The following is a 27,603-nucleotide window of genomic DNA, read 5'->3' as shown; positions in this document are numbered from 1 at the left end:
GCTGAGTGGGGTGTGAGAGTGTAAACCCTTGTTTCAGCTCCCAACCTCTTTCCCTGAACAGAGGTCTGAACAGAGCCCTCTGGTGACAGTCTGGTGCCCCTATAATCCTTGCAAAAGCAAGGCCCACCCAGTGTCCCTCAGGTGGCATGAAAGCTGTGAGATCCATAGGAGGTGGGTTTTGTGGGCTGCCTCGTGGGTGCTCTGTACACAGGTGGCTGCAGGGGCCCTGTACCCAGCTCTGCCAGTTCTCATTCCTGATGCTGGTCTTGCTTCAGGTCTGGGTTGAGAAGACAGATGGTGCCATGACTTGGCATTGCAGGGCTGTGTCCTTCAGCCTGTGCAGTGGTCAGTGGTCAGCTGGGAGTCGTGGGCCAGGCCTGGCAGCCAAGGGAAGTGAGGGGGTGGGGGGATCAGGACTTCTAGGGTGGGAAAGGAAAGAGGTAGTCATTTGGAGCTTTACTGGTTATGAAACACTTCGATATTACCATCCCATTCAATCTCAGAGCATCCCTCAAAGAAAGGAGGGAAGGATCATTATTCCTATTTTGCAGATGAAGAAACTGAGGCCGGGGCAGGATGGAGGGAAATGGTCTGCCCTGGCAGCCATGACTCAAAGCCCGCAGTGCTCACTCTAAAGCCTGCCCACTGGTTAGAGTGTGCTGGCTCCACGAGGCCCAAGGCCTGGTCCCCTACACAGAGGTCACAATGTGGGTGATGAGCCTGCCCCTTCCTAGGCAAGGGCATCCACAAGAAGCCCCGTGAGGTCTCAAGAACCCGCACAGGATCCTAGGCCAACTGCCACCTGCTGCCAGGCCCCAGAGGAGCGTGCGAAGGGTGTCTGTCACTGAAGGCCTCTGTGGCACTGTCCTGTGTGCACCGGACAGGGCGAGCCAGGGCCTCTGGGGTCAGGAGCGGAGGGCCAGTCACTGCCCAGCACGGTGGGAAGGCCGCAGAGGGAAGGTGGAACTGGGGGGCGGGAGGCGGGGCATGGACTGGAATGGGAGACTTGGCTCGGTTCTGCCAGTGACTCATCACGTGACCTCTCTCAACAGATCCTCGTCTGTAAATTGAGGGTTAAGGGCTCCCTCCTGAAGGGGACTGGGGAATGGAGGATTCAGCGAGACCCCTCTTGTGAAGGAGCTTTAGGGTTCTCTAGGGATGTATGAGCTCCTCAAATATTAATGTGCTCACAAATCTCCACCAGAGACTCTGCATTTCCAACCAGCTCCCCGGAGACCCTGTGCTGGTCTGGGGACCTCACTTTGAGCATCAAGGGTCTAACGCCCTGTCCAACACTCGGACTCATTTAACCCGGGAGAGCTCAGAAGCCAGAGTGGGGTTCCCTTTTCATCCCAGGCTCTGAAGGGGAGGAGAGGATGGGAAGGTTTCCAATGGGCTGGGTGACCTTGGACAGGTTACCCGGCCACTCGGGCATCCGTTTTCTTGTCTGTAAGGCCCGGCTGGCTGCTGGCAGGACCCGTCTGAGCGGGCAGGACCCAAATCCTCCTCCCCTGCCCCAGGCCTCTCACAGGTCAATCTAGGTCCCGGTGCTGTGCCAAGAACACCACAGTCTGAGGGGTTCATGTTTGTCATTCATTATGTGACATCACTTGGTTTTTCTGAGCCTGGGTTTGCTCCTCTGGGAATTGAGGGCAGTAGCACCCACCCTGCAGGGTTCTCGTGAGATTTAAATGAGACAGAGGCTGCAAGGAGCTGGCACTGCTCAGCGGTGCTCCATGAAGACTCGTTCTCTTCCCCTTTTCAGCGTTCAACCCCATCACCTCTGGGGTATTTGCCCTCTTGGCTCATGTACTGTATCAGATGCCCCATGAGGAGCTCCCACACCTCCCACGGGGGCTTCTCCAAGGGAAATTATTACAATCTCAACTTGTAAGGAAAGGGCAGGCATCTCCTAGCCTCGTGGAGCATCCTCCTGGGATTTGGGATAAGGTTCCCAATGATGTCCAAGCACCGTCCTAGCAACCCCTGTTGGGGACCCTCTGGGCCCCTTGGCCCCCATGCCTCTCCCTATAGTGTTTCTAAGAACCTCAGGATGCCATGAATTGCTGCACAGGACCCGGCCGCTGCAGGGGCCACGGAGGCTGGCGGTGTCACTGCAAGGGACCTGGGCCGCTAGGCAGTCCAGCACAGCGGTGATGTACTATCTCACCACCTCCTGGTGGTTAGCCCCTGAACCTCAGGTTCCTCATCTTACAGAGGCGGAGAGTAGGCACTCATGTGAGCAGACAGCGTGGTCTCCTATCATTTGGATCCCATGCATTTGCGATTGTCGCCCGAGGGGGCCTTGGAACTAGAAGGTCCTTAAACAGTTGAGGAAAGGGCGCCTCACAGATTGAGGGCAGCTGGAGGCCAGAGGCCAGAGTTCCAAGTCCGTTCTCACTCCTCTCTGTGGTGGGCGCGAAGCAGGTGCTCGGGGACGCAGTCAGCCTGCAGAGGGCCGGAGGGAGCACCGGATGGTGGGTGGAGGGAAGACCTCTGAGGAAGCGTCTAGAGCCGGGGCCTGGGGCTGGAGGTGGAAGGCAATGAGCCAGCCCACTGCTGGTGTCTGATGCAATTATAGGGAGAAGAGGGGCAGGAAAACAGTGTTGTGTCCATTCCCGGGGCTAGGCAGCGTGCCCAGCTCTGTAATTAGATTCTCATAATGACCTTGAGAGGAAGGTGTCATTATTTTCCTTTTACACATAAAAAGTAGAGGCTTAGAAAGGTGGCTTCAAGGAAAGCAAAATGGATGAAGCGCAAGCCTTTCCCCCTGCTTCCTCCCACAATCGCAGTGACGTGCTGGTGATGGAGTAAATAAGGTATACATCCCCAGCGACAAGGAGAACAGCAGTGGGGTGACAGTGGACAAGATGGGTCCATCGTTTCTGAAGGAGGAATGAGCTGGGTGTGTGGAAACTGACCTTGTGAGCAGAGGTTGGCAGCTGATGCCTGGGCAGCCAGGAGAGCAAGGTACTTCCTGCCGACAGCTCTAGGACAGGAGGCTCTGGGAATCCCAGAAGGTGGGTGGGGGCAGGGAGACAGGCAGACAAGTCGCAAGTCAAGTCGTGTAGGAGCAGTTAGACCACTGGCCCCCTTCCCCACCCCCGGGGTCCTGAGACTGCCCTAGTGCCACCCAGCAGGAGGGAGGTGGTAAGAGTTTCTAGAGAAACCAAATCCGAGGCTTTGATCTTAGGGGGCAAGGAGGGATGAGAGATGGAGTGAAAACTGGGAGATGGAAGGAAAACCTACTGGGTCCCCTGCCTCTTCCCCAGCCTGGTTCCCAGGTCGGTGGCATCAAAGCTTTAGCCTCCCAGGCCACAGATGAAAGAGAATTCTTCTCTATATAATTGGCTGGGGCTAAAGAAAACAAACAATAGAAGCTGGCGTTTGGGGGATTTCCAAGAAAATGCTGGGTCCCCCTTAAATATGGAGGTTCCAGTCAGCCTTTGGTGCCTCACTGTTTGTTTTTTTTCCTTTTAATTTTTAAAGACTTCGGCATAATTTATATGTAATAAAATGTACAGATTCTGAGTATACAGCTGTGCTAAGCTTTGACAAATCTATATCCTCTTGTAACACACACCCCTCTCAAAATATAGAAACTTCTGTCACTTTAAAATATCCCAAGAAACCAGAAATGCCAATTAGATATATGCACCCCTATGTTCATAGCAGCACAATTCACCATGGCTAAGATTTGGAAACAGCCTAAGTGCCCATCAGCAGATGAATGGATTAGAAAACTGTGGTACATATACACAATGGAATACTATGCTGCGGTAAAAAAAAAAGGAACTCTTGCCTTTTGCAACAGCATGGATGGAACTGGAGAGCATTATGCTAAGTGAAATAAGCCAGTCAGAGAAAGATAAATACCACATGATCTCACTCATTTGTGGATTATAGAGAACAACATAGACTGATGAAAAAGGACAGACCCAAAGACTGAGAAACAGCGATCAGGCTATCAATCCCCAGAAGGAAAGTAGGGGAGGGCGGGGGTAAGGGGAAGAGATCAACAGAAGGACTTGTATACATGTATATAAGCCAAACCAATGGACATGGACAATGGGGGGATGGGAGCATGAGTTTGTGTGTGGGGGGGAGGTTGGGGGTTAAAGGGGGGGATGAGGACACATTTGTAATACCTTAACTAATAATAAAAAAAAAAATGTAAAAAAAAAAAATTCCCTCCTGCCCTATGCCTTTCCCCAGGTGGTTCCTCCCCCGCCCCCCCCAGCCTTCACCAGGGCCTTCCTTTCAGCATAGGCGGCCTCTGGATGTTCTGGATGTTCACGGCCATGGACTCAGACAGTAAGACATCGATCGGTCTTCCTTTCCTTAGCATATGTTTTCGAGGTTGATCCACATGGTGACACTTTCCAGTTGTTCATTTCTGTTTACTGCTCAGCAGTATTCCGTTGTGTGAATAGACAGTAATTCACTTACTCAGACGCTGATGGCTGTTCGGGTTGCTTCCAGTTTGGGGTTACTTTGAATAAGGCTGCTCTGTCTTTCTCTTGGGTGAGCAGGTTGGCGTGGAATTGGGCCCCAGGGTGGATTTCTGTGTAACCAGATGAGAAACTTCCAAATAATTTTCCAAGGCGCTGGTGCAATCGTACACTCTCACCGCGGGAGGGGGCTGGCCGCAGCACCTTCACACTATCGCTTGGTGTTTTCTGACTTTTTTTGTCGTTTCAGTGAGAACATAGTCCTAGCTCACTACAGTTTTAATTTGTATTTCCCTAATGACTAACGGTGAGTCCTTTTTCACATGCTTTTTGTACAGCTTCCTTTGCAAAGTGTCCATTCAAGTCTTTTGCCTATTTTTCATTGGGTCGATATTTAAAATTGAGTTTTACAAGCTCTTCATATATCCCGGATGGAAGCCCTTTGTCCGACATATGAATTGCAAATGTTTTCTTCCAGTCTGTGGTTTGCCTGTTCATTTACATAATGTGTTTCATATGTCTAAAGACTTCTGATGAGCAGAAGTTTTAAATTGTGGTGATGTCTAGTAATTGGCCATTTCTTTCTTTAGGATTAGTGCTGTCTGTGTCCTAAGAAATCTCTGCCAACTCCACGGTTGCAAAGATATTCTCCTATGTTTCCTTCTAGGGGCTTTACAATTTTAGCTTTTACATTTGGGTCTGCAAGCTATCTAAAATTATCATATTTTGTATATGTTGCAAAATGAAGTCAAGTTTTTAATTTTTTCTCTGATGGCTATCTACTGGTTCTAGCCTCATTTAAAAAAAAAATAAGACTTTCCTCTCCTTATTGAATTGTTTTGGCACTTTTGTAAAAAAAAAAATCAATTGACTTTAGAAATGTGGGTCTATTTCAGGACTCTCTGTTTGGTTTCATTGATCTATTTTTCTATCTTTCGGCCTATATCACACTGTCTTGATTTCTAAAGCTTTATAGGAAGTCTTAAAATCAGAAAGTGATAGTGCTCCAACTTCGTTGCTTTTCAGTCTTTTTGGCCCTTCTAGGTCTTTGCATTTCCATGTAAATTTGGGATCAGCTTGTTAATTTCTTCCAGAGTCTCTGGGATTTTGTTCAATCGGTAGATCACTTTGGGGAGAACGGGCGCCGGCACACCCGTGAGTCTTCCGGTGCACAAACATGGTGTTATCAGTCCATCTATGGAGTCTTCTTTCATCTCTCTCAGCCATGCTTCCGTTTTCACATAAAGGTTTTTGCACATTTGTTATTGAATTTATTCATAAGCATTTGATGTTTTTATTGGGCATTGCATCTAAGTTGTCAACTTTATTGACTTGATACTGTATAAATATTGCTTTGTTTTCCTTTTAATATCTGTAGGGTATGCAGTGCTGTCTCCTCTTTGTTCCTGATATTGAAGATTTTATTTATTTACTAGAGGCCCGGTGAACGGATTCGTGCACCAATGGAGTCCCTCAGCCTGGCCTATGAGGATCAGGCTGACACTGGCTCTTTGACATCCCCCGAAGGGTCCCAGATTGAGAGAGGGCAGTTCCCGGGTGACACATCCTGGAATCTGGCTCCCTCCTCTCTGGTTCTGGGTGTGTCACCCAAGAACCACAGCTGCCAAGTCACAGCAGCTCAGCAGCTCCTGTGTTGAGCATCTGCCCCCTGATGGTCAGTGCACGTCATAGCTACCAGTCAGAGTGTCTGCCCCCTGGTGGTCATTGTGCATGATAGCTACCAGCTGGCCAGTTGAACTAGGCTTTTATATATATAGATTTGTTTTTTACTATCCAGTCTAACCAAAGCGTTGCCAATTTTATTGATCTTGTCCAAGAACCAACTTCTGGTTTTATTGATTTTATGTTTTCTATTTTAATTCTGCTCTTATCTCTATTATTCCCTTCTTATTACTTACTTTGAATTTAATTTGGGTTGATTTTCTAATTTAGACATTTTATTGCAATTCCTTCTTATTTTCTAATATAAGTATTTAAAGCTAAAAATTTCCCTGTAAGCACTGCTTTAGCTGCACTCTACTAATAGTGATACAATGTGTTTTTATTTTTTTGGTAATATTTTCTAATTTCCTCTTTGATTCATGGCTTATTTAGAAATGCTACTAAATTTTGGAATATTTGGAGGTTTCCTTATATCTATTCATTCCTGGTTTCTAATTTAATTTCATGGTGGTTAGAAAATATTCTTTGTATGATTTCAAGTCTTTGAAATTTTTTTATGGTATAGAATATAGTTATCTTGGTGAGCTTTCCATGTGTGCTTGAAAGCAATGTGCATTCTGCTATTATTGGATAGAGAGTTCTTTAATTGTCAATTAGGTAGAGAGCATTGTTAGACCTGTTCAAATCTTTTACATCTCTGATGATTCTTTTTGCCTATTTGTTCTATCATCAATGGAGTGGAGTGTTGGAATCACCAACTATAATTATAGATTTGTCTCTTTCACCTGTTAGTTCTGTGAGTTTTTTCTTCTGTTTTGTTTGTTTTTTAGGCTTTGTTACTAAGTGCATGCCATTGAGGATTGTTATGGTCTCTTGATAAATTGACTCTTTTATTGTCATGAAATAGCCCTCTTTATTACTGTTAATGCCACTTGTCTTGAAGTCTACTTTGTCTGATGTTAATATAGCCATTCCGTCTTTCTTATGACTGGTATTTCCCCCACCATTTACTTTTACCTTATCTGTGCTTTTATATTTTAATTGTGTCTTTTGTAAACAGAATATAATTGGATGTTGCTTTTTTAGCTGATGTTACAGTTTCTCCCTTTTTATTGGAGGATTTATGCATTTGCATTTAATGTAATTTGACTAGACACAATACTACCATCTAGTTATTATCTGTTTGTTCTATTCTTTTTTTTTATTCTTCTGCCTTCTTTTAGGTTAAGTATTTTCCAGTATTCTATTTTATCTCCTTTATTAATTTTAAACTATATATCTTGGCAATTTTTGCAGTGTTTCTAGAGATTATATGTATCTTTCATTTATCAGTTTACCACAAATTAATATTTTCCACTCTATGTAGAATATTTACAACAATGCACTTTCATTTATTTCCTTCTCATTCTTATTATTGTCATACATTTTACTTTTATATGTTATAAACCCCACAATTCATTGACATGAATCTTGCTCTCAATGCTGTTATCTCTTACAGAAATTAAGAAATAATTTTTTATGTTTACCAACAGATTTTCCATTTTTTTCAAGCTTTTCATTCCTTCACTTGGAGCTGCGTTTCCATCTTCCTGAAAAACTCCATTTAACATTTCTTTTACTGCAGGTCTACTGGGTGTTCCATGGGGAACGTGGTCTGTTTATTAGTCTACAGCTGGTGCTGAGGGGCAAATGGCATCTAGCCTGGTTGGGGGATGTGGCTGGTAGGGCGTAGCCTTGTGTCCTGATGAATGGCAGAGCTGGGCCAACTCTGTGTCTCGTTTTTCCAGTTCCCAAGGTACCTCTGAATCCCACTGGGCAGGATGGTAGTGGGTACATGGCCAGTCTCTTCTAGGGTAAATGCCGAGAGCCACCCTGGATGTCCATGTGGTTACGGGGTCCTCCCCAGATGGCAGAAGTGAGAAGGGCGCTCTCCTGACCACCTGCTTACTGTGTCCCGCAGCCTCCTCAGACACGGGGATGCATGTTTCCTGCCGGAGGAGTGCCCATGCACCTGGAAGGGGAAGGAGTATTTCCCTGGGGACCAGGTCATGTCTCCCTGCCATACCTGGTAAGTGAAGGCCCCACCCAGACTCTAGCTTTATCTGGGGGTGGGGTGGGGATAGATATGGGATGCAGGATCATGAACACAATCAAGCATGCCCCTTCCATATTCATGTTGTAGGGGTTTTGCCTCCATATACCAGTATATGCATAGAAAGAATTTTAGGGGTGTTTTTGTGAGTATTTGTGTGAATGTGATTTGATTAGACATGTATATAAATGTATACACGCGTATTTGTAAACTTGATGGTGTGTTTGCATATTTATATAAATGCATAAGGTGGGCAGAAATCCAAAACCCATAGAGTGTATACATGAATGTATATGCAAGTGCATATACTAGTATATGAACAGATGGGCATTCATAAACTTGAATATGTTAGTGAATATATACAATTATGGATTTGTGTATGTATACAGGTATGTTTATATATATGTGAGCATATACATTTTCACAATCAATGAGGCCTCTCAACAGGCTGGGCAGCTTCTACTGCGGCCACCTCTGCCAGGTGCCTCAGAGGTTCCAGCCGGGGCTTTCCAGGGCTCTGAGAGTCCTGATGCTCCTCCAGCCTTCGTGTATCTGTAGGATGGAGGCAGCCCTGCCACGCCCAGGGGCCAGGGGCCAGCTCAGGGGCCCCGAAGCCCTGGCTCCTGCCACTCTCTGGCCAATGACCAAAGCATATCAGCTAGAGCAGTGGGGCTAAGATGGGGAGGGGAAGGAGACAGGACCAGGATGCCTCAGCTCAGTCCAATGGGGCCTCCCACCCAGTGGAACCCATGTCCTGTCCTAGTCCCACATCATATTCCAGTGACTGTCCAAAGGGGTCAGGCTGGGTACAAGACCCTGGGTATAGTGGCTTTGGGTCAGGCTGGGTGCAAGACCCTGGGTACAGTGGCTTTAGGTCAGGCTGGGTACAAGACCTGAGTACAGTGGCTTTGAGTCAGGCTGGGTGCAAGACCTTGGGTACAGTGGCTTTGGGTCAGGCTGGGTGCAAGACCTGGGTACAGTGGCTTTGGGTCAGGCTGGGTAAAGTGGCTTTAGGTCAGGGGGCACTGACCCATGGTCTTGTGTTTCAGGGATGAGTGTGTTCTGTACGAGCCCTTCCCAGCCCCTCAGCTCTCCTGAACTGTCTCTTGTAGGCTGAGGAATGTCTCCTAGACTCAGGGTTTCCTCTCACCCTAATGAGTGTGTGCACATGGAGTGTGCAGAGGCTGTGTGCTCCAAGGGTGGTGTCTCCTACATAAAGGGACCCACAATCCCACCCTCCAGGCTTCTGTGGGAGGCTGATGATGTTTGTTGGTCCCCGGCCCAGGGGCACACAGTGAGAGCTCAGTAGGCAATGTCTCTGTCAAGGATATTCAGGGGGGTGAGGGTACCCTGCCAGCTGGTCCGGGTGCATGTGTTTCAGCGTGTGCCAGCAAGGCTCCTTCCAGTGTGCCCTCCATCCCTGTGCCGCCACCTGCACGGCCTATGGCGACCGGCATTACCGCACGTTTGACGGGCTCCCGTTTGACTTCGTGGGCGCATGCAAGGTGCACCTGGTCAAGGTGAGCCCCTGGATGCGTCTTCCCGGCTGGCTCCATGAGGGCCCAGGGTAGCTGAGGCTGCAGATCTGTCAGAGCCTGGTGATGCTCTGGACTCCAGTGTGACGCTAATTGGGTGGTTGGGGGATCTAAGCCCTGGAGTGCGGCTATCCAGAGGCGGAAGGAAGTGTCAAGGAGCAAGCCAGAGGCTGGACAGAGCTCACCAGTCCTAAAGTGCTCCACTGCCTGTTCACTCACCATTATAACCTTGGGTCCCTATGTTCTTCTGTCTATAGTAACAGCTAATGCCTTTTGAGCTTTTGTTATGTGCATGGTGGTCGACTGAGCACTGTTTGTGGATTATTTTACTTCATTCTGACAGCAGCCCTATGAGGTAGTTATTGACCCCATGTTATACTAGTAGATGTAGCAACTGGGGCTTTGAAAGGGTAGGTATGTTGCCCAAGGTCACACTGCCAGGCAGTGGCAGAGCTGGGTCAGGTTTGAACTAAGAAGTCTGACTGGAGAGTTGGTGCTTAAGGAGTCACGTGGAGGAAGAGGCATGGCGATGGGGCGGGGCACAGTAGAAGCAGGATCCCCTCCAACAGGAGGAAAGGGTACCAGCAGGGTAGGTGGGAGGGTGCCAGAGACACACCAGGGGACCTTGGTTTTGCTAAGGGGCCAGTCTATTTCATTATCTATATATATATGTAAAAGAGTAACATGCAAATTGACCAAACGGCGGAACAACCAGAACAACCGCTCAACCAGTCGCTATGAGGCGCACTGACCACCTCTTGGTCTCTCCCCCTGGCTGGCAGGCTCTGATCCCCCAATGGCAAACAGGGAACCGGGGGATGGGAGGCGGTGGGGGCTGGGCCAGCTGCTGGGCAGCCGGGGAAGATGGCCCTGATCACAGGCCAGGCCAAGGGACCGTACCCGCACACGAGTTTCGTGCCCCGGGCCTCTAGTGTAATAATAATAAACCTTTTATGGAATGAGTCCTATCTATGGGGCACATAATTTCAAAGCTCCACAGACCCCATTTTATTTTTTAAATTTCGAAGCTAATGTATGTCCTTCACTAAGATTTAAAATAGTAGAATAGCACATATTAAAAACAAATATTCCTCCTCATATATTTTTTGTTCTCATTCCCTGTTCCTAACAGGTGTGAATCCTGAAAGATCATTTTTCATCACACACACGCACCTATACACTCTTTGTTTCATTTATATGAATAAGTTTCTACAATTTGCTTTTTTCCCCACTTAACAGTATACCTTGAACATTATCTCATATAGTCAGTGCACACCCTTTTTCTTTCTTCTTCCTGTTCAATTCTGCAGAGAGGACATGCTCTCGTCTGTTTTATTATTCCCTCATTGATGGATTTTTAGGCTGTTGCCAATATTTAAATGCACAATGAGTACTTTTGTGAAAGTATCTCTAGACTTTTAGAAGTGAAATTGCTATAAAAAGTATGTACATGTAAAATATTGCTTAATGCCTGCAAATTGCCCTCCAGAAAGGCTTACACTGCCACCTACCATTATCACTGTATGTGAGACAGTGTCCCTTCCCCCACATGCCTGTCCTCCTATTATTCATTCATTCATCCATTCACTCATCAGATACTTTTTGGAGAGCCACTACATGCTAAACACTGCACTAGGTGCCTCCCCCCACCCCCCAAAGGACACTGAGCTTCAGAAAACTGAAGTAGGTTGCCCAAAGTCACACAGCTAATAAGAGGTAGAAGTGAGTTGAAAGCCACTTCAGAGTTCGTGTCCCTCTACCCCTGTGCCTCTCAGCAGACCTCTTCTCTCGCTGGTTTCACTAAAGGAATTTGTTTTCTCCTCAGAGCACATCAAATTTCAGCTTCTCTGTGATTGTAGAAAATGTAAACTGCTACAGCTCTGGCATCATCTGCAGGAAGTTTATTTCCATCAACGTTGGGAACTCACTCATCATCTTTGATGACGACTCGGGAAATCCCGTAAGGCCCGGTGCAGGTGAAGGTTGTAGGGTCACTTGGCAGGTTAACAGGGGCTGAGGGCGGAAGAGGGCTAAGGACTAGTTTCTTTCCCACAGCAATTTCTCTGGGAGCCCTGGAATCAGCAGCTCAGATGGTTCCTGACCTTGGCCAGGGTCAGGAACCCAGAGGTCAATGTCAAGGTGTGAGGGAGGCGTAGGAGTTGGTGAGGTCCCGGGGCTGGGCAGTGACCTGTAGCCAGGCCCAGCTGCCCCAGGTGTTGGGGGACGCTTTGGCCTCAGGAATGACCATCTCTGTCGCCTCAGAGTCCTGAGAGCTTCCTGGACGAGAAGCAAGAGGTCCACACGTGGCAAGCAGGGTTTTTCACGCTGGTGCATTTCCCGCGGGAGCACATCACCCTCCTATGGGACCAGAGGACCACAGTGCACATCCAGGCTGGGCCACAGTGGCAGGTAGTCACATGACGAGTGACCCTCCAGGAGCCATCTGCTCCTGCCTGGGGCTGAGCCGAGCCCCTGGGTGTCTGTGGGTAAGCTGTACCCTCCTGGGGGAGCCAGCAGCAGCATGCCTTCTGTCCTGTCCTCCCACCCCTTCTTATCTGACCCTTCACCTACTCCTCTTCATCCTCTTCATCCTGGGACCTCAGTAGTTGCTTCTGGGTTCATGACTGATTCCTGGGCTCACGGCAACCCCCTGCCCATGGTTCACCCCTGGCAAGCCTGCAACTGACATGGTGTCCTCTCTTCTTCCAGGGCCAGCTGGCGGGGCTCTGTGGGAACTTTGACTTAAAAACCATCAATGAGATGAGGACCCCGGAGAACTTGGAGTTAACTAACCCCCAGGAATTTGGCAGCAGCTGGGCTGCAGTTGAGGTAAAGCCCCCATGAGCTGGGCCCTGGCCAACGCGAGAGGACCTGGCCCAGGTCAAGCAAAAGGGACACTGGTGTGAGGCTGCTCCTTCTTCTCTCGGCCTCTGAGCTGCATCCCCAGCCCAGACTATCCTGTGGCCCAAGGACACCTACCATCCCATCTCACAAATCAGTGCACACCTGCCCTGGGCCAGGCTCCGGGGGTGTGGGGGCGGGGGAGGACTGGGAAGGAGACAGTCTCTTTCTAGGAGAGATGACCACCTAGCAGGAGGGCGAGGCTTGATTAAGCATCACCATCTTACCCACGTCTGTGCCCCCAGTGCCTGGCACTAGGTCTGGCACAGAGGAGAAGCCAAGAGAGACCCGTGTGTGTTGAGGCAATTTGAGAAGGCTTCATGAAGGTGGTGGAGCTAGTGTTGTACTTAAAGAATAGGACAAACTTGGAAGGACGAATATATCAGAGAGAAGACCTCTGAAAAGGGAGAACAATATTACAGAGGCAGAAATGAGGGGGATGTCTGACTGAGGCTGCCAAGCTATGAGCACTGACCCTGGGTTCTTGTCTTGGGTCATCAGGGACTTGGGTAACCTTAAGTCCCATCCTCTCTGGTCCTCTGTGAAGGGGTTGTGCCAGGAGAGGTATGGTGAATAGATTTCGCCTCATCTGACAACTCTGATCTGCGAGAAGAGGCTGCCAGGGGTGCTACGTTGAAAGATATCTAAGACTTGTGTCAGGCTCAGTTGGAAGGAAAACTGATTAGTTATGTCTGCCATGGGGCAGCAGTGGAGGGGAGGATGGGTGTTACATAGTCGCCTTTCCTGGATTGAGTAGTTTTAGGTCCTTAATTTTCTGTTGGGGAGCAGACAGAGATGCGCCCATGTGGACTGGGGTCAGGAGAGCTGTCAGTCATGGCCTGGAGCTCAATGCCATCCTAAGGCGGGACAAGGCTGTTCTCACAGCCTCAGAAAGGTGCGCTCTGCCCCATTCTCGTTCTGGAGAAGCTGAGTGGTTGACTAACCTTTACTGCTCCCCTCCTTCCACCAGCTATTTCTCTCTTGCTACTCGCCTTGGGCATTTCCCCGGGAGGCTGTAGTGAAAATGTAGGCCTGAGGGAGGAGGGGGGTCAGCTGACATCAGGAAATCGTGTTATCTATAGCTGTGCAGCAACAGTCCCTCGGGCTAAACAGCAGTCAGCCATCCACACGTATGATCAGTTTCCGTGGGTCAGGAGTCAGGGCACGGCTTGCCCGGTCCTCTGCCTCAGGTACCACAGGCTGCAGTCAAGCTGTCCACTTCGGCTGGGCTTTCCTTCGCTTCGGAGGGTGGGGTGGGTGGATCTGCTTCCTCGCCCACTCATGTGGCAGTCAATAGCATTCAGTTCTTTGCAACCGGGTAACTGAGAGCTTCAGTTTTTTGCTGTCTGTTGTCTGGAGAGACTCCAGCAAGATGGACTCTACAAATAATGCAACAGAATCATGCAATCACTGACATAGCCATGTCCATCCATCACCTTTGCTGTCTTCTGTTGGTTTAAAGCGCGTTCTAGGCCCCTCCCACTCTCACGGGGAGGGAGTTATACAAGGACACGAACCCCAGGAGGTGAGGTCAGGGGGTCACTCTAAGAGTCTGTCTGACCACATCTGGCAACAGGCGTTTGGGGGTAGGGAGGTCCACAGCCCTGCCTTTGCCCTCAGTGCCCAGACACCCTCGATGCCCGGGACACGTGTGTCCTGAATCCTCTCCGAGAACCGTTCGCCAAGAAGGAGTGCAGCATCCTGCTCAGCGAGGTGTTTGAGACCTGCCACCCTGTGGTGAGTGGGCCCCAGCCAAGGCCACTCCTGACCCCACCTTTCTCCTCGGGTCCCTCCTGCTCTCAGACCCCAACCCCCGTCATGCCTCGGGAGAGACACCTCAGGCCTAGAGGGGAGACCCATCGCTGCCGTTCCCCTGCCTCCAGCTAGGATGAAATAGTCTGTCCTGTTTCTCCAGACAACCCAGGACAGACAGCAGGACAAACAGAGCTGTGCCCTTTCGAGCCTATATCCACCTGGCTCTTCCCCAGGCAGGAAGTTATTCTGAACAGTGAAGAAGTGGAGACAGAGGAGAGCTGGGGCTCAGCTCTGCTCCGCAGCCTGCAGGCCCCCAAGGCAGCTGTCTCTGGCCCAGGCTGGCAGTTCATGCCCATGTCTGCTCCTCAGCCCCACCTCCGTCCCCGGGATCCAATGGCTTAGGCCCTGATCCTGCCTGCATGGCAGCTCACACCATCCTGTGGTCCCTTCGTGTTTCTGCTGCTCCCTGAGTCTGATTGGCATCAGCTGAGAAGCTTCCGGGCAAACATTCAGGGTCGGTCCTCTGACCTCTGACTTCTGACCTCCTCTAGGTTGATGTCACTTGGTTTTACTCAAACTGCCTGACGGACACATGTGGGTGTAGCCGGGGCGGTGACTGTGAGTGCTTCTGTGCCAGTGTGTCCGCCTATGCCCACCAGTGCTGCCAGCACGGGGTCGCCATTGACTGGCGGACCCCACGTCTCTGCCGTGAGTGTCCAATCACCTGAGGGGGAGAGTGGGGCCCTCTGTGGGCAGGCCTGAGGGGGACCATCACTCTGTCTAGCATTTGTTGAGTACTTATTCTGTGCCAGGCACCAACTGCTCTGTGTGTATCGTTCATTATCTAGAGGCCTGATGCACAAAAATCGTGCAAGGGGCTCGGCCCTCGCAGCCCTGGCTTCTTCCGGAAGGTCATCCAGAAGGTCGTTTGGCTGTTTGGTCCAATTCACATGTTATGCTTTTATTAGTACAGATTCTTTACCAACTCCCCTATGAAGAGGACTGTTTATTCCTGTTTTAGAGTTGAAGAAACAGGCTAGAGAGAGAGATTAAATAAGATGCTCAAGTTCACCCAGTGCAGCCTGGCTGTAACCTGTGCTCTTAACCACTGTGCTAGAGGAGTCAGGAGTCCTGGATTCCAGACTCAGAGCTGCCATTTGTGAGCTGTGTGACCTCAAACAAGCCCCAACCTCCCTGGGGCCCAGTGTTCTCATCTGAAAAAGAATGGACTTGTCCCACCAGGTTTATTGTGAGGGTCAAATGGGATCGTGAATGTAAAAGCCCTTTGTCAGCTGAGACCTGCTGTCAGAGGCAGCCCAAGACATCAGTATACCTAGGGCCTTGTGGTTTGCAAGCACTTTTGGTTGCACACTCTTATCAAGTAAAAATATTTTGAACACACACACATATGCATACACAGGTACACATACATGTGTATATTATCAGCATAAATGTATATCACGAAATAGATAAAAAAGTAAATATTTTTAAAATGAAAAAGTATATAGAAATTTAAATGATTGATTATTGATTATTTCTTTCTGAATAACAGTGATCTTCCTGGTGCAAGCACGCCTCACTTTGCAGTGCTATGGTTATTACACAGGCCTGGGGCTGAACCCTCTGGGACTCAAGCTCCATCAAGCAGGGTGACCAGGGCACATTGCTTGCACTGAGCTGTAATCGAGGGTTCGGAGAACTGTACCTACCTTGCCGGGTGCTGCGAGGTTTAAATGTGGTAGCACATGTAAAGCACTCAGCACAATGCTCTAGCTATTGCTGTCATATGTCATGACAACGTGGGTGCTGGCATGTCCTGAGCCCTGGGACTCCAGGCAGGATGACCTCAGGAAGACGGGGGAGCAGAAGCGGCCCTTGGCTTCCCCTTTCTCTGCCTGTTTTCCCCTGAGACCCTTCCACCACCAGTGCCCTGGGTCCTCCTGCCGTCTGCTGCTCCCTCTCCTCTGATACAAATCCTCCAGGAAGGAGAAGGGGACCCACATTGACCAGGATCTGCTGTGCGCCAGGCCCTGTGCCTTCTGTGCGTTAACTCGCTCATCCGCAGGTGCAGGGCTGGGGCGAGGCGAGCGAGGCACTCAGTGGGGCACAACATAGGTCATATGTTGACAGTATATTTTAAAAATCAAAACGAATGTAAAAATAACTTTGATGAACAAAATATCAACATTTTAAGGAATGACAGGATTAGTATTATTGATTTTTTCCTTTTGCCTAGGCCTCCAGTATCACTCAGCAAGGTGCTGTCACTCATCCTAACTTTATTTTTAAAAATTTTGATATTTTATTCATTCTAGGGATTTTGCATTAATTTTGAAATTTAAAAAATGTTGATGAACATCAATAGAAATTGGTTACTGAGATTTTTGATGCCTCCTTAAATTTTGCACCGAGGTGAGCCCTTGCCTTACCCGAGACCAGGCATCACAAGTCTATGGGCAGATTCTAGCTGTGGTCCCACCTCAGAGAGGAGGGCACCAAGTGACTGGAGGTTGCGTGACTTGTGCCAGTGTGCACAGCTGACCAGTGAGAGAGATGGGGTTAACCCAGGCCTGACTTTAGGGGCCCGGCTCTTGACAATCCTGGGTGACTTGCCATGAACCTAGTGCACACCTGAAACCAGAGGCTCAGAGATCTTCTAATTTTCTAGTTCAGTTTTCTGATCCACAGGTGAGGAGAGGCAGGTACTTGCCCAGAGCAGTACAGCAGATCAATCTTCTGACCCCTGCAAAGCAGTAGTGTTGATTAGGGGGTTTGGGCTGTGGGGTGGAGTTGGTGGCTCTCTTCAGATCACACCTATGAATGGAGAAGCCCCTCCTCACTTATCCCAGGTCTACCCAACTGGTTCCTCATAGCCTTGCTCCTGGATTTAGGCCCTTTTCAAGGTCCCCAGCTTACCCCAACCCTCTGAGGACTGTGGCTGAGGAGCCAGGGGAAAAGGCTGTGTTACAAGACTGGGCCACTAGAGGGCGCGCTGAGCACACGCTTAGAGGAGCTTGTGACAGCCTGGTGGAAACTGCACCCGGGGAACTTGGATCTTGGACTCACCTGGTCCCTTTCCATCCAAGGTTCTTGACAGACTGACTTCTATCTGTGCTTGCTTTCCTATGGGACCTTCCGCGACATTTCCGATTGGAACTCCCACCCCTTGATTCTAATCTTGCCCTTTGGGGACACACAAAGCAGACCCTTCTTCCCAACATCCGCCCTTCCTTCCTTCCTTCCTTCCTTCCTTCCTTCCTTCCTTCCTTCCTTTCTTTCTTTCTTTCTTTCTTTCTTTCTTTCTTTCTTTCTTTCTTTCTCTCTCTCTTTCTTTCGATAAATGCTCAGTGCCTCCTCTGGGCCGGCTTTGAGCGTTGTGCGGGGGGCACAGACAGGAGCCATTGTATTTCCTACAGCTCAAGGTATCTGAACATAATGCCATGCCTGAATCTTGGAGTTTGGGAGGCAGGCCAGGTCCGCCCCTTGGGGAAGGAGGAAGAGCTGGGATGCTGGGGCCGTGGCTCTGCCCATCTGTTCCAGCTTCCTAAGAAGGCTGATCTCTCTCTTTCAGCATACGACTGTGACTTCTTCAACAAAGGTAAGCCCGTCCTCCCCAAGTGGAACCTGGGGGCCGGGGCACTGCCAGCCCTGACCTGATGCCACAGCAGCGGCAGGGCCCTGCTGGCCCTGGAAGAGCTGTGACATGGAGCAGGGAGGGACCCTGTCATGCAGAGAGAACCCGGACAGTGCAGGGCCCAGGGATGCCCCAGAACTCTGTATCCAGAAGCTTATATGGAGCCCAGGCCAGGTCAGCTTCCTGGGGATTGTGCTCATTAGGGCAGCTCCACCAGGAAGTAAAAACCAGTGGGCCACCCCACGACCCTCCTAATCTAGCTCATCAGGCCCATGGGACACTCTCTGGGGTTTACCGAAGTTTTAAGTTGGCAACGGCAAATGCGAACTGCTCTTCCCAAGGATGGCCTGGCTCAGCCCCTCAGATTCGTCATCAAATTTAGCCAGGGTCGTAGGGTCCCAGAACACGCTCCCTCCCCTGCATTAATCAGAGTGAAAACACAGGTCATAACTAGAGTGCAGACTCCAGGGAGGCTAATGTCCAGCGTTAGAGCCAATTAGTCAATTTAGTCGCTGGGGCCAGTGGGCAGTGGGAGGAGGGCTGCCCAGGAGTAGTTTCTGGCACGGATCTCTGTCCAGCTGGGCCAAGGACAGACCTTGGCAGAGCTAGATGCTCAGCAGGTCCTTGGTGTCATTCACCTTTGACCTCCAATGCACCCCCACACCCCACCCGTCCTTCCAGGCTCTGTCCTCTTGTCCAGTTCCCTGCATTCTCAGATTTTGGGTTGAAAAACATCTCCCTGGAAAGAGTACAGCAAGGAGAAATGATAGGGGACCAATTAGAGACAAAGATACCAGTTAGGGGGTCTGAATGGTGAGGGCTGGGCCAGGGTACAGCGTCATTCACAGGGACTGCAGTCCCACTTATGCGTTAGCGCCTCGGGGCTCCTGATGGACAATTACCTTTAAGCCCTAAAGGGATAAATCTGTGATGGGAGAACTGTGGTCCCTGGGACAGGCGGTGTCTGCCTGACATCAGGCAAGACATTTCAGCAAGACGGCTCTGAGCAGAGTCTCTGCCTTCTGTGGCATTTTGGGTAGCAGTGACTGGCAAAGGACAGGCTGTTTCTAGCATCCTCCACCTCCCCACCCACCCACCCGTCCATTCCTCGCTCTGCTTTTCTCCCACACTTTCTCTGGCCCAGGTCCTTGCCGGGTGCTGGGGAGTTGATGGTCGATGAGAGCTGTCACGGGGGGCGGGGGGCGGGGGGGGCACTGGCTGAGCTGGCCCACACCGGCTCTCTAGAGCCAACTGTGTGTCCCCAACTCCGCATTCAGTTGGTAGTTTGAAACTGACCACCGGTGGGAGTGTTCACAGCGTGGACACTGCACTTTGGGGTTTTGTGTTTGAGGGCTGATTATGAACTGTGGGCAGGCACAGCGCTGCCTGACTCCCGTCTAGGAGAGGAGACGCACAGGGACCCCCTACTGAGATCCCTCATAGGATCTGTGATAGCTGTGGCCTGTGGAGCCCAGCGGGAGGGCTGATGCTGGTGTGTGGCAGGAGGGGTGCAGGGAGAGCTTCACCGCGGAGGTGACATTTGAGCTGGGCCCCAGAGATGAGGAGGTGTTTGCCAGGCACAGGATGGGAGGACTACGCTGAGGGGCGGGGAGGGGGCAGCATGAGTGGAGACACGAGGCGGGGCACAGCAGGCTCTTTCAAGGAACAACAAGGGAAGCTTAGTGTGGCAGGGGCATAGGTGTGGGGAGGGGAGGGGAGGCAGGGGCTGGGCATGAAAGGCCCCCGAATTCAAGCTGGGCTCTTGGACTCTCTCCTGAGGGCAATGGGAGCTCCTGATGAGTCCCAGCATGGAGTGTTAGGAAGGTGACTCGGGCACTTGGGGAGGAGGCCCTGGAGGTGGGGAGCACACCAGAGGCAGGGAGGTCACTTACAAAGCTGTTATAATTGTCTAGGACAGTGGTCGGCAAACCACGGCTCGGGAGCCACAGGCGGCTCTTTGGCCCCTTGAGTGTGGCTCTTCCACAAAATACCACGTGTGGGCGCACACGTACAGTGCGATTGAAACTTCGTGGCCCATGCGCAGAAGTCGGTTTTCAGAAAAGAGATAGATGAAACAAGTATACAAGACGAGTGTGGATGGGAGAATTGGAAGGGGTCGACCTCAGCGAGCGTACCTCAATCAGATTGAGGACGTTTTTAGCAAAGGCCAGCTTAGGAGTACCCTAATAAAGGTAATAACAATGTACCTACCTATATAGTTTAAGTTTAAAAAATTTGGCTCTCAAAAGAAATTTCAATCGTTGTACTGTTGATATTTGGCTCTGTTGACTAATGAGTTTGCCGACCACTGGTCTAGGAAACCAGCCTATACTGACAGTGCAGGACCCCATGAGACACAAAAGTGGCACATGCTGGGAATAAGGAAACACTAGTGTGAGCCCAAGCCCCTGGCCTTCATCCCTCAGGCCGGGCTGGGCAGAGACCAGGTCTGCTGTCTCCTCCCAATGGGGACTCTGAATAGAGCAGTGGCTGGAGGTGTAGAGTCTCAGGCAGGAGGACAGGCCCACGGAGAGACTTTTGGGGGTTCCTTATGACCCTTGGGGGTGACCTTGTTCCCAGGCTTCCTGTGAAATTACTCAGGCGCTATGCCGGTCCCATCAAGGGTGACAGCCTCAAGTTCCTGTCCTTCCTTCTCATGGAAATCGAGGTCCCTAGAGCTTGGGGTGAGGGAAGGGACCAACAGCACCTCCTTGGCACCCTCCCTCAGCCCCACCTCTGGCAGGGGTGGGCAGGTAGGGACGAGAGGTGGGCACAGGCCCCAGGAGGCAGGCCTCCTGACTGGCCCTTTCTCTCCAGCACTAGGTAAGGGCCCCTACCAGCTGGCCAGCCAGGGGGCTGGTGGTGCCCGTGTGGCCATGAAGGCGGCAGGCGGTGCCATAGTCCTGGTGAGCGCAGAGGATGTGGCCCCGGGGGACTTCGTGAACTTCCTGCTGACGGCTGCACTGGACAAGGCCAAGGCCCACGGTAAGGCCGCCTCTGGGGAGGCATTGCCAGAGGAGGGAAGGTGCTGAGGCTCTGACCCAAGCAAGTCAAACTCAAAGGCTAACATGGGCCAAATACACAAGGTTTACGTTTATGTGGGTCGCAAAAAACAAAAGCTTCAATTTCATAGACACGTAGGTTTATTTCTATAGAGACATGCTGAATACAAAGGGCTGAAATAAATGAGTCATCGTTAACATAATAGACCATTTTAATAAAAATTAATATTTTTTCTTGAACATTAACTTACCAGACACTGAATAACTGCACAAATTAATAGGCGTAATGCAAATAAACCTATTTTTCTTGTTCTCCAAAAGCGAAATATTTCCTGTTACACACACCAAGCAAGTCAGTACATGACTAATGATGTGGCAGTCGGCTGCTAAAATATTCGCTGCTAGTATTAGTGGAGAGAAATGGTGCGCCTGCGCGTAAGGTGCGTCAGGGAAATGAATGCAACACGATTATAGTAATCAGTCATTAGTGAATGTTGTAGTTCATTATTAATAACTATGTATAACAGGATATTGTAAAGATTAAGTTATGAAATATTTATTAAAACATTTCTTACACACCGTTATATTGGCTGGGCCGCAAAAATATTCACTGTGGGCCGCATGCAGGAGGTTGACATGCTTGCTCTAAACTATCGCGAGTAGCTGAAGACATGTGGGGCTCCAGCAGGTGCCCCTTTCCCAACTGAGACAGGGTTCGACCTCAATCTCTTAGCTTCTTTGAAGAGACACCTCCCATCTTCTTCCTGAAAAATAAAACAAAACAACCAAAAACAGAGGCTAAAGTCCAGGGACACCTTTGTATCTAGCCTTACACAATGGCTGTGTTCCAGCAAAGCAGGTGGCAACACCGCTACTTCTCTCCTCCCCACTTCCTCCTTGCTCTCCCTTCCCCTCCCCTTCCTTCTCCTCCCCTTCCTTCTCCTCCTCCTCCCCTTCCTTCTCCTCCTCCTCCTTCTGCTCCTCCTCCTCCTCCCCCTCCTCCTCCGCTCCCTTCTCCTCCTCCTTTTTACCCTTCTCTCCTCCTTCTCCTCTTCTTCCTTCCCTGCCCCTCTGCTCCTTCCTAGTCCCACTTTTGAGCTGGGATAGACTTTAAATGCCAAGGGGAACTGGCTGGAACCTTGACCCCAGCAGGGCCTCCTCCTGTGAATGGAGTGGCCAGCTCTTGACTTGCTCAGGTTATGCTCCTGAGTTCCAGGCGGGTGGGACACGCACTGGAGCACACCTGGGACCCGCCTCCTGGGTCTCAGACCACCAGCAACCCCGAGGGCTTAGCGTTACAGGCATCGACCTCTCTCCAGAGTTCAGTGGTGCTTGAGCAGCCGCAGACCCTGCCCAGAGGGGAGGGACACCCCGGCTCCAGCCCTGCTCCACGCACAGCCAGAGTTCCCAGCAATGGGTGATGTTCACGGTGGTGTGAGCTGGAGGTACAGGAGGAGGTGCCAGAGGAACCATGTCACTGCACGAGCAGGGCCTGGGAGTGAGGAGCCAGCACTGGGCCCCAGGAGGGCCAGAAGTACCACCCCAAGAAGGATACTTCCTCCCCAGACATTGCTGACCCCCAGGTCTGTGTGAAGAAGGGTGTCTCACAACCTTCCAGATGTGATAGGCCACCTGTTAGTGGGGGTTTTCTGTTCCCACTCAATAGTTTAGTCTAGTAAGGTCTGCACTCGAGGAAGTGTTGATTTTCCAGTGGTTTTACGGGCATATTAAGAGCTCCAGCCGAACCGGTTTGGCTCAGTGGATAGAGCGTCGGCCTGCGGACTCAAGGGTCCCAGGTTCGATTCCGGTCAAGGGCATGTACCTTGGTTGCGGGCACATCCTCACTGGGGGGCGTGCAGGAGGCAGCTGATCGATGTTTCTCTCTCTCATCGATGTTTCTAGCTCTCTATCCCTCTCCCTTCTTCTCTGTAAAAAATCAATAAAATATATTTAAAAAAAAAAAAAAAAAAAGAGCTCCAGAGCAGCCTGGCCTCGAGAGCATCACTGTGGGAGGAAGAAGTTGGGCCCAGAGTCCAGCCTCCCTCTCAGTCAGGCCTGGGTTTCATGGGCAGCTGGGGGCGGGGGGCAGACCCAGTGAGGACCCAGGCTCCCACCCCGATTCCATCCTGTGCTCCTCCCTCCCCACCCCCCATACTATATACAAGGTACTGGACAGCAAAAGAGAAAGTGCCTTCCAGGTGAGGTCTTGGGTGGCTGCGTGGAGGAGGTGCATCCTTAGGGGTGGGAAAGATTGTGATGAGGACAAATGGAGAGTAGAGACTGTCTTGGGTAGGGAGGGGGATATCCAGCCAGCAGTGAGCCCCACTCTAGAAATGGGTCCTTGTGGATGTTGGAGAAAGGGTAAGGAAACAGTCTCTGGGCAAGTGCCTTCCCTCGGGGACACTGTGTTCCCACCTGGGGTTGGACTCAGAGTCCCCTAGTTCCACCAGCTTTGACCCCCTGGGATTCTGAGAGGAGCAGGACCAAGCTGGGGTCACTGAAATTTGGCAAATCACCAAGCCCAGCTTGTCTGGTGTGACCAATAAAACGTAACTCCACCAGGGCGGCCACATCCGTCTGTTCTGGTCACTGTTGTGTCCTGGCATCTAGAATTGCACCTGGCACAGGGGGGCGTCCTCAAAGTGTTTGCGGAAGGAAGGAGGGAAGGGAGGGAGGTCGCTCACCTCCCGAGGTTTGGCAGTCGGTGGCTTCTCCAACCCTCCACCTGCCCTGGGGAAGAGGAGGTGCGCAGAGGGGCAGCCGGCAGGCAGACGAGGTGGGCCGAGGGGAGGCGGGCGGGCCTGGAGGAGCAGGGCCTGCTGCTCTCCACAGAGTGCGAGCCGTCCTGTGCCACTGAGAGTGCAGACGGGTGCCGGGTGTGTGCCCCCCATCAGGGCCTCTCTCTGCATTGACCTTACCATGTGGCTCTCTGCAGATCCGGATGTGGTATCCCTGGAGGCAGCAGACAGACCCAACTTCTTCCTCCACGTCACAGCCAACGGGTCTCTGGAACTGGCCAAGTGGCAGGGCAGCGACGCCTTCCACCACCACGCCTCCTTCTCACTGCACCAGGGGACCTGGCGGGCAGGCCTGGTGGCCCTGGAGTCCCTGGCAGAGCCTGGCTCTTTCCTTCACGTGTCAGGCCCCACGCTGGCCCTGCGACCATATGAACACTCCGAGGTCTTCCGCCGGGGCACACTCTTCCGCCTTCTGGGTAAGTGTCCGTCCTGCCATCACCCTCAATTCCTCAGCCCCTCTCCTTATTCCCCTTCCAATTGCCCCCAAGAGACGGAATCCTCACTCTCCTGGCACCAGGAGACCACGTGGGTGCCACCCTGAGGCGGGAAGTGTCCTGGCCTCCATGTTGGTGGCCTGAGGAGTGTGGGCAGCGTGGCTCGGGGCCCAGCCAGCTTCCCGGGTCCTGCCTACGCCCACAGGCCAGTCACACGTCTAAAAATAGGGCGGCCTTTGTGGAAACACAGGGAGAGTGATCGTGGTGCTGCTTGCGCAGCTCTCTGGCTCAGGTTTCGTGCTGATGGGGGCACATGCCTGCCCTGCGAACCGCAGCCTCTCCCTTCCCCCCACCCCCCGCCCTTTGAGGCCCGGGCCCCTGTGATGGGGCAGCACCATGTCCTTTCCAGCCAGTACTGGAAAGGGTCCCAGGGCTTTGCCATCCCCCTGCCGGTGTGCCTGCCCCTAATGACTTAGTCTCTGCTTGGACCCGGGAGGGAGTGATCACAATTTCTTTACCGCTCCAGCCTGGCCTCTCTGACCCGTATGAGCACATGTGTGTTCATGCCTATGAGGGCACCTCCCACTATATGGATGAACCCACACATGTGTAAATGTGTCTCCAGCCAGGCTGTACACTGATCACCCCCACCCATACTACACACACACACACACACACACACACACGCCAGGCTGGGCCAGCTCACGCTTACATTCAGCGGTCCTCCAGCCAGTCCACCAAGAACCGCACCCAGGACAGAGTCATCGCTGGCTGTGATGGCAGGGCTGTGTCCCTTTCTGGAGGACCCCGAGGCAGAGCGGGTGAGCCCACGCTCTGAAGCCAGACTGCCTTGGGTTCGAATGCTGACCGGGGTCCTTGGTGCTCGAGGAGAACCCCCTCCCTGACTGTTTCTTCACCCGAACAACGGCGATGTTTGCCTCAGGGTTACTGTGGGCGATCGAATGTATCTCGTGCGCTTTGCTCTGGGCCTGGCTCATAGTGAAGTTCTCGGTTCTGGTCCCAAGGATCTTGGAAAGCAGGTTTCTCCACAGGCAGCAGCAGCGCAGGGGTTAGGAAGTCAGGAAGGGGCTGCAGGGCGGGGCCAGGAGCAGAGACCCCCAGGTGTGCCAGGGAGGTCTGGGGTCCTGTCTGCCTTGAAGCCCCGCAGAGGCTACACACGCTTCCCCTGAGGGACCCTTCATTTGCCAAGGCCCTGGCCACGGGGCCTTTTAGGAGGAACTCTGCCCCGGGAGAGTTTAATTTCCCCAGCAGCTTGTGTGCCTCAGTTTCTTCATCTATAAAATGGGAATAATAATAATGCTACTTCGTAAGGTTATTGTGAGGATGAATGAGTGCATACTTGTGTGAAATGTTGAGTATCCTACTTGGTGCTATTTGAGTCAGCTGTTGTTATTATTAGTAGCCCAAGTTACTAGGGGCAACAAAGACAGTGCTCAAACTCCACGCACCGGGTCGGAGACTGGCTACTTCACGGAGGCCCTCTGGGAACGGGGGTGGGTAGGACTTGTAAAGAACAGCTGTCCTTGTCTGGGGCCAGATGCCCCACAGGGCCTTGGCTGACAGGGGAGGGGATTCCCCAACCCCTCCCTCACCCTCAGGGGAAAGCCTCCTGGCTCCCTGGAGGTCTGCAGTGGCCTGGCCAGAGGCAGAGCAGGAAGGATGGGGTTGTGTCCTTGGGTGCAAGGCAAGCCTGACCATCAGGGTCTCAGAGGGGTAGGGTGACAGGCAGCCTTATGGAGAGATCAGGGATCACAGCCTTCTCTTCAGTCACCCCTCAAAGCCCAACGCCAATGACTACTCCATAGCACCCCCTTCCTCAGCCCTTCCACCGAGTTCCCTGACCCCATTCCATGGATCCTCCAGGCCCTGACCCCAACTCTCAGCGACAGTGTCCCCTGAGGTTGGCTTTTATTTATTTGTCCCCACTTTTGCCCCATGAGTCCATTTGTCTCTTCCAAGGGTGGGCGGGTGGGCATGGGCTGAGCTGGATTGCTTCTGTGCTCTGGCACTGACGCCCCGTCCTCAGACTCTGGGGCGGGTGACTTTCCAGATGCCAAGCCAGGGGGGGCTGCCTACCCCATCTGCGAGTGGCGCTATGATGCCTGTGCTAGCCCCTGCTTCCAAACCTGCCGGGACCCCAGGGCAGCCAGCTGCCAGGACGTGCCCAGGTGAGATGGCATGGCATCAAGGTATGCGCATTAGCCTGTAGAGCAGCGGTTCTCAACCTGTGAGTCGTGACCCCTTTGGCGGTCGAACGACCCTTTCACAGGGGTCACCTAAGACCATCCTGCATATCAGATATTTACATGACGATTCATAACAGTAGCAACATTACAGTTATGAAGTAGCAACGAAAATAATTTTATGGTTGAGGTCACAACATGAGGAACTGTATTTAAAGGGCCAGAAGGTTGAGAACAACTGCTGTAGAGCATACATAAGTGGAAATGGGTTTGTACGTCATCTGTGGGCAGAGGCATAAGTATATATTGAGGTGTGTGTGTACTCACATATACTTATATACACATGTGTGCTGTGTGTATGAGGGGTGTGTACCAGATGAATGTGCCTCATCTGAGCATATGTGAATATCTGTGCACAATGTGCATATAGCTGAGCCCTGTGTGTGTTTGTGTGTACAAGGTGTGCCTGGGCTTGTACAGCTGTGTGCACGCATGTGTCTGAGCTGCGTGTGTTTGGGTGTTGGTGCAGCTGTGTGCATGAGCGTGTGTGCACTGATGTTTGTAGTGGTCTGTGTGGACGTGTATGTATATCTGTGTGAACATTTTTGAGTCCTGCAGGCATGGGGTGGGGGGTGTGAGAATGTGCCTGGATAGAGGCACAGGTGAGCACATGCAAGTGAGTGCACAGTGTGTGCTTAGCTGGACCTTGTTTGTGTGTTTCCCTCTCGGTCTGAGGGCAGGATGTGCAGCATGCATGTTGGGGTATGTGTGCTTCTGTGTGATATGTGACAGGATATGGAGGTTCATGGGAGTGTGTACATGATAAGAGCACACACACATCATAAGAAAGGACGAGGCCCGTGCTCAATGCAGGTGAAAAGAGCTGACCCGCTCACATTCCCGAGCACTAACCCTCCTGCTCTGCCCCCAGGGTGGAGGGCTGTGTGCCGGCGTGCCCCGCCCCCAAGGTCCTGGATGAGGTCACACAGAGATGCGTCTACGTGGAGGACTGTGAGTGGCCTGCACTTCTCATCCCTCCCTCGGATTCGCTGTAAACCCCAGGGTCTCACGGACCCATCATACCCAGACCTCCCAGGTTCCTGGACAGCCCGGG

General features: G+C 51.5%; 1 protein-coding gene across 1 annotated transcript in view; it reads left to right on the top strand.

The window, feature by feature from the left end:
• Positions 1-27,603, top strand: part of OTOG (otogelin) — a gene marked incomplete at its 5' end in the record, with an annotated part of 74,612 nt that overhangs the window by 25,167 nt on the left and 21,842 nt on the right. Inside the window, 12 exons of the mRNA XM_081099586.1 lie at positions 8,095-8,202; positions 9,608-9,746; positions 11,587-11,721; positions 12,024-12,170; positions 12,471-12,590; positions 14,283-14,399; positions 14,969-15,125; positions 17,989-18,015; positions 20,869-21,036; positions 23,989-24,267; positions 26,357-26,474; positions 27,421-27,500. Of these exons, the coding sequence (XP_080955712.1) occupies positions 8,095-8,202; positions 9,608-9,746; positions 11,587-11,721; positions 12,024-12,170; positions 12,471-12,590; positions 14,283-14,399; positions 14,969-15,125; positions 17,989-18,015; positions 20,869-21,036; positions 23,989-24,267; positions 26,357-26,474; positions 27,421-27,500 (1,595 nt within the window). The remainder of the gene's footprint in view (positions 1-8,094; positions 8,203-9,607; positions 9,747-11,586; positions 11,722-12,023; positions 12,171-12,470; positions 12,591-14,282; positions 14,400-14,968; positions 15,126-17,988; positions 18,016-20,868; positions 21,037-23,988; positions 24,268-26,356; positions 26,475-27,420; positions 27,501-27,603) is intronic.

The sequence above is a fragment of the Myotis nattereri genome (genome assembly GCF_964212035.1).
Source record: "Myotis nattereri genome assembly, chromosome: 9".
NCBI classification, from domain to species: Eukaryota; Metazoa; Chordata; class Mammalia; order Chiroptera; family Vespertilionidae; genus Myotis; species Myotis nattereri.
Note: the sequence above shows the minus strand (reverse complement) of the source record. Positions and strands in the feature narration are given on the sequence as shown.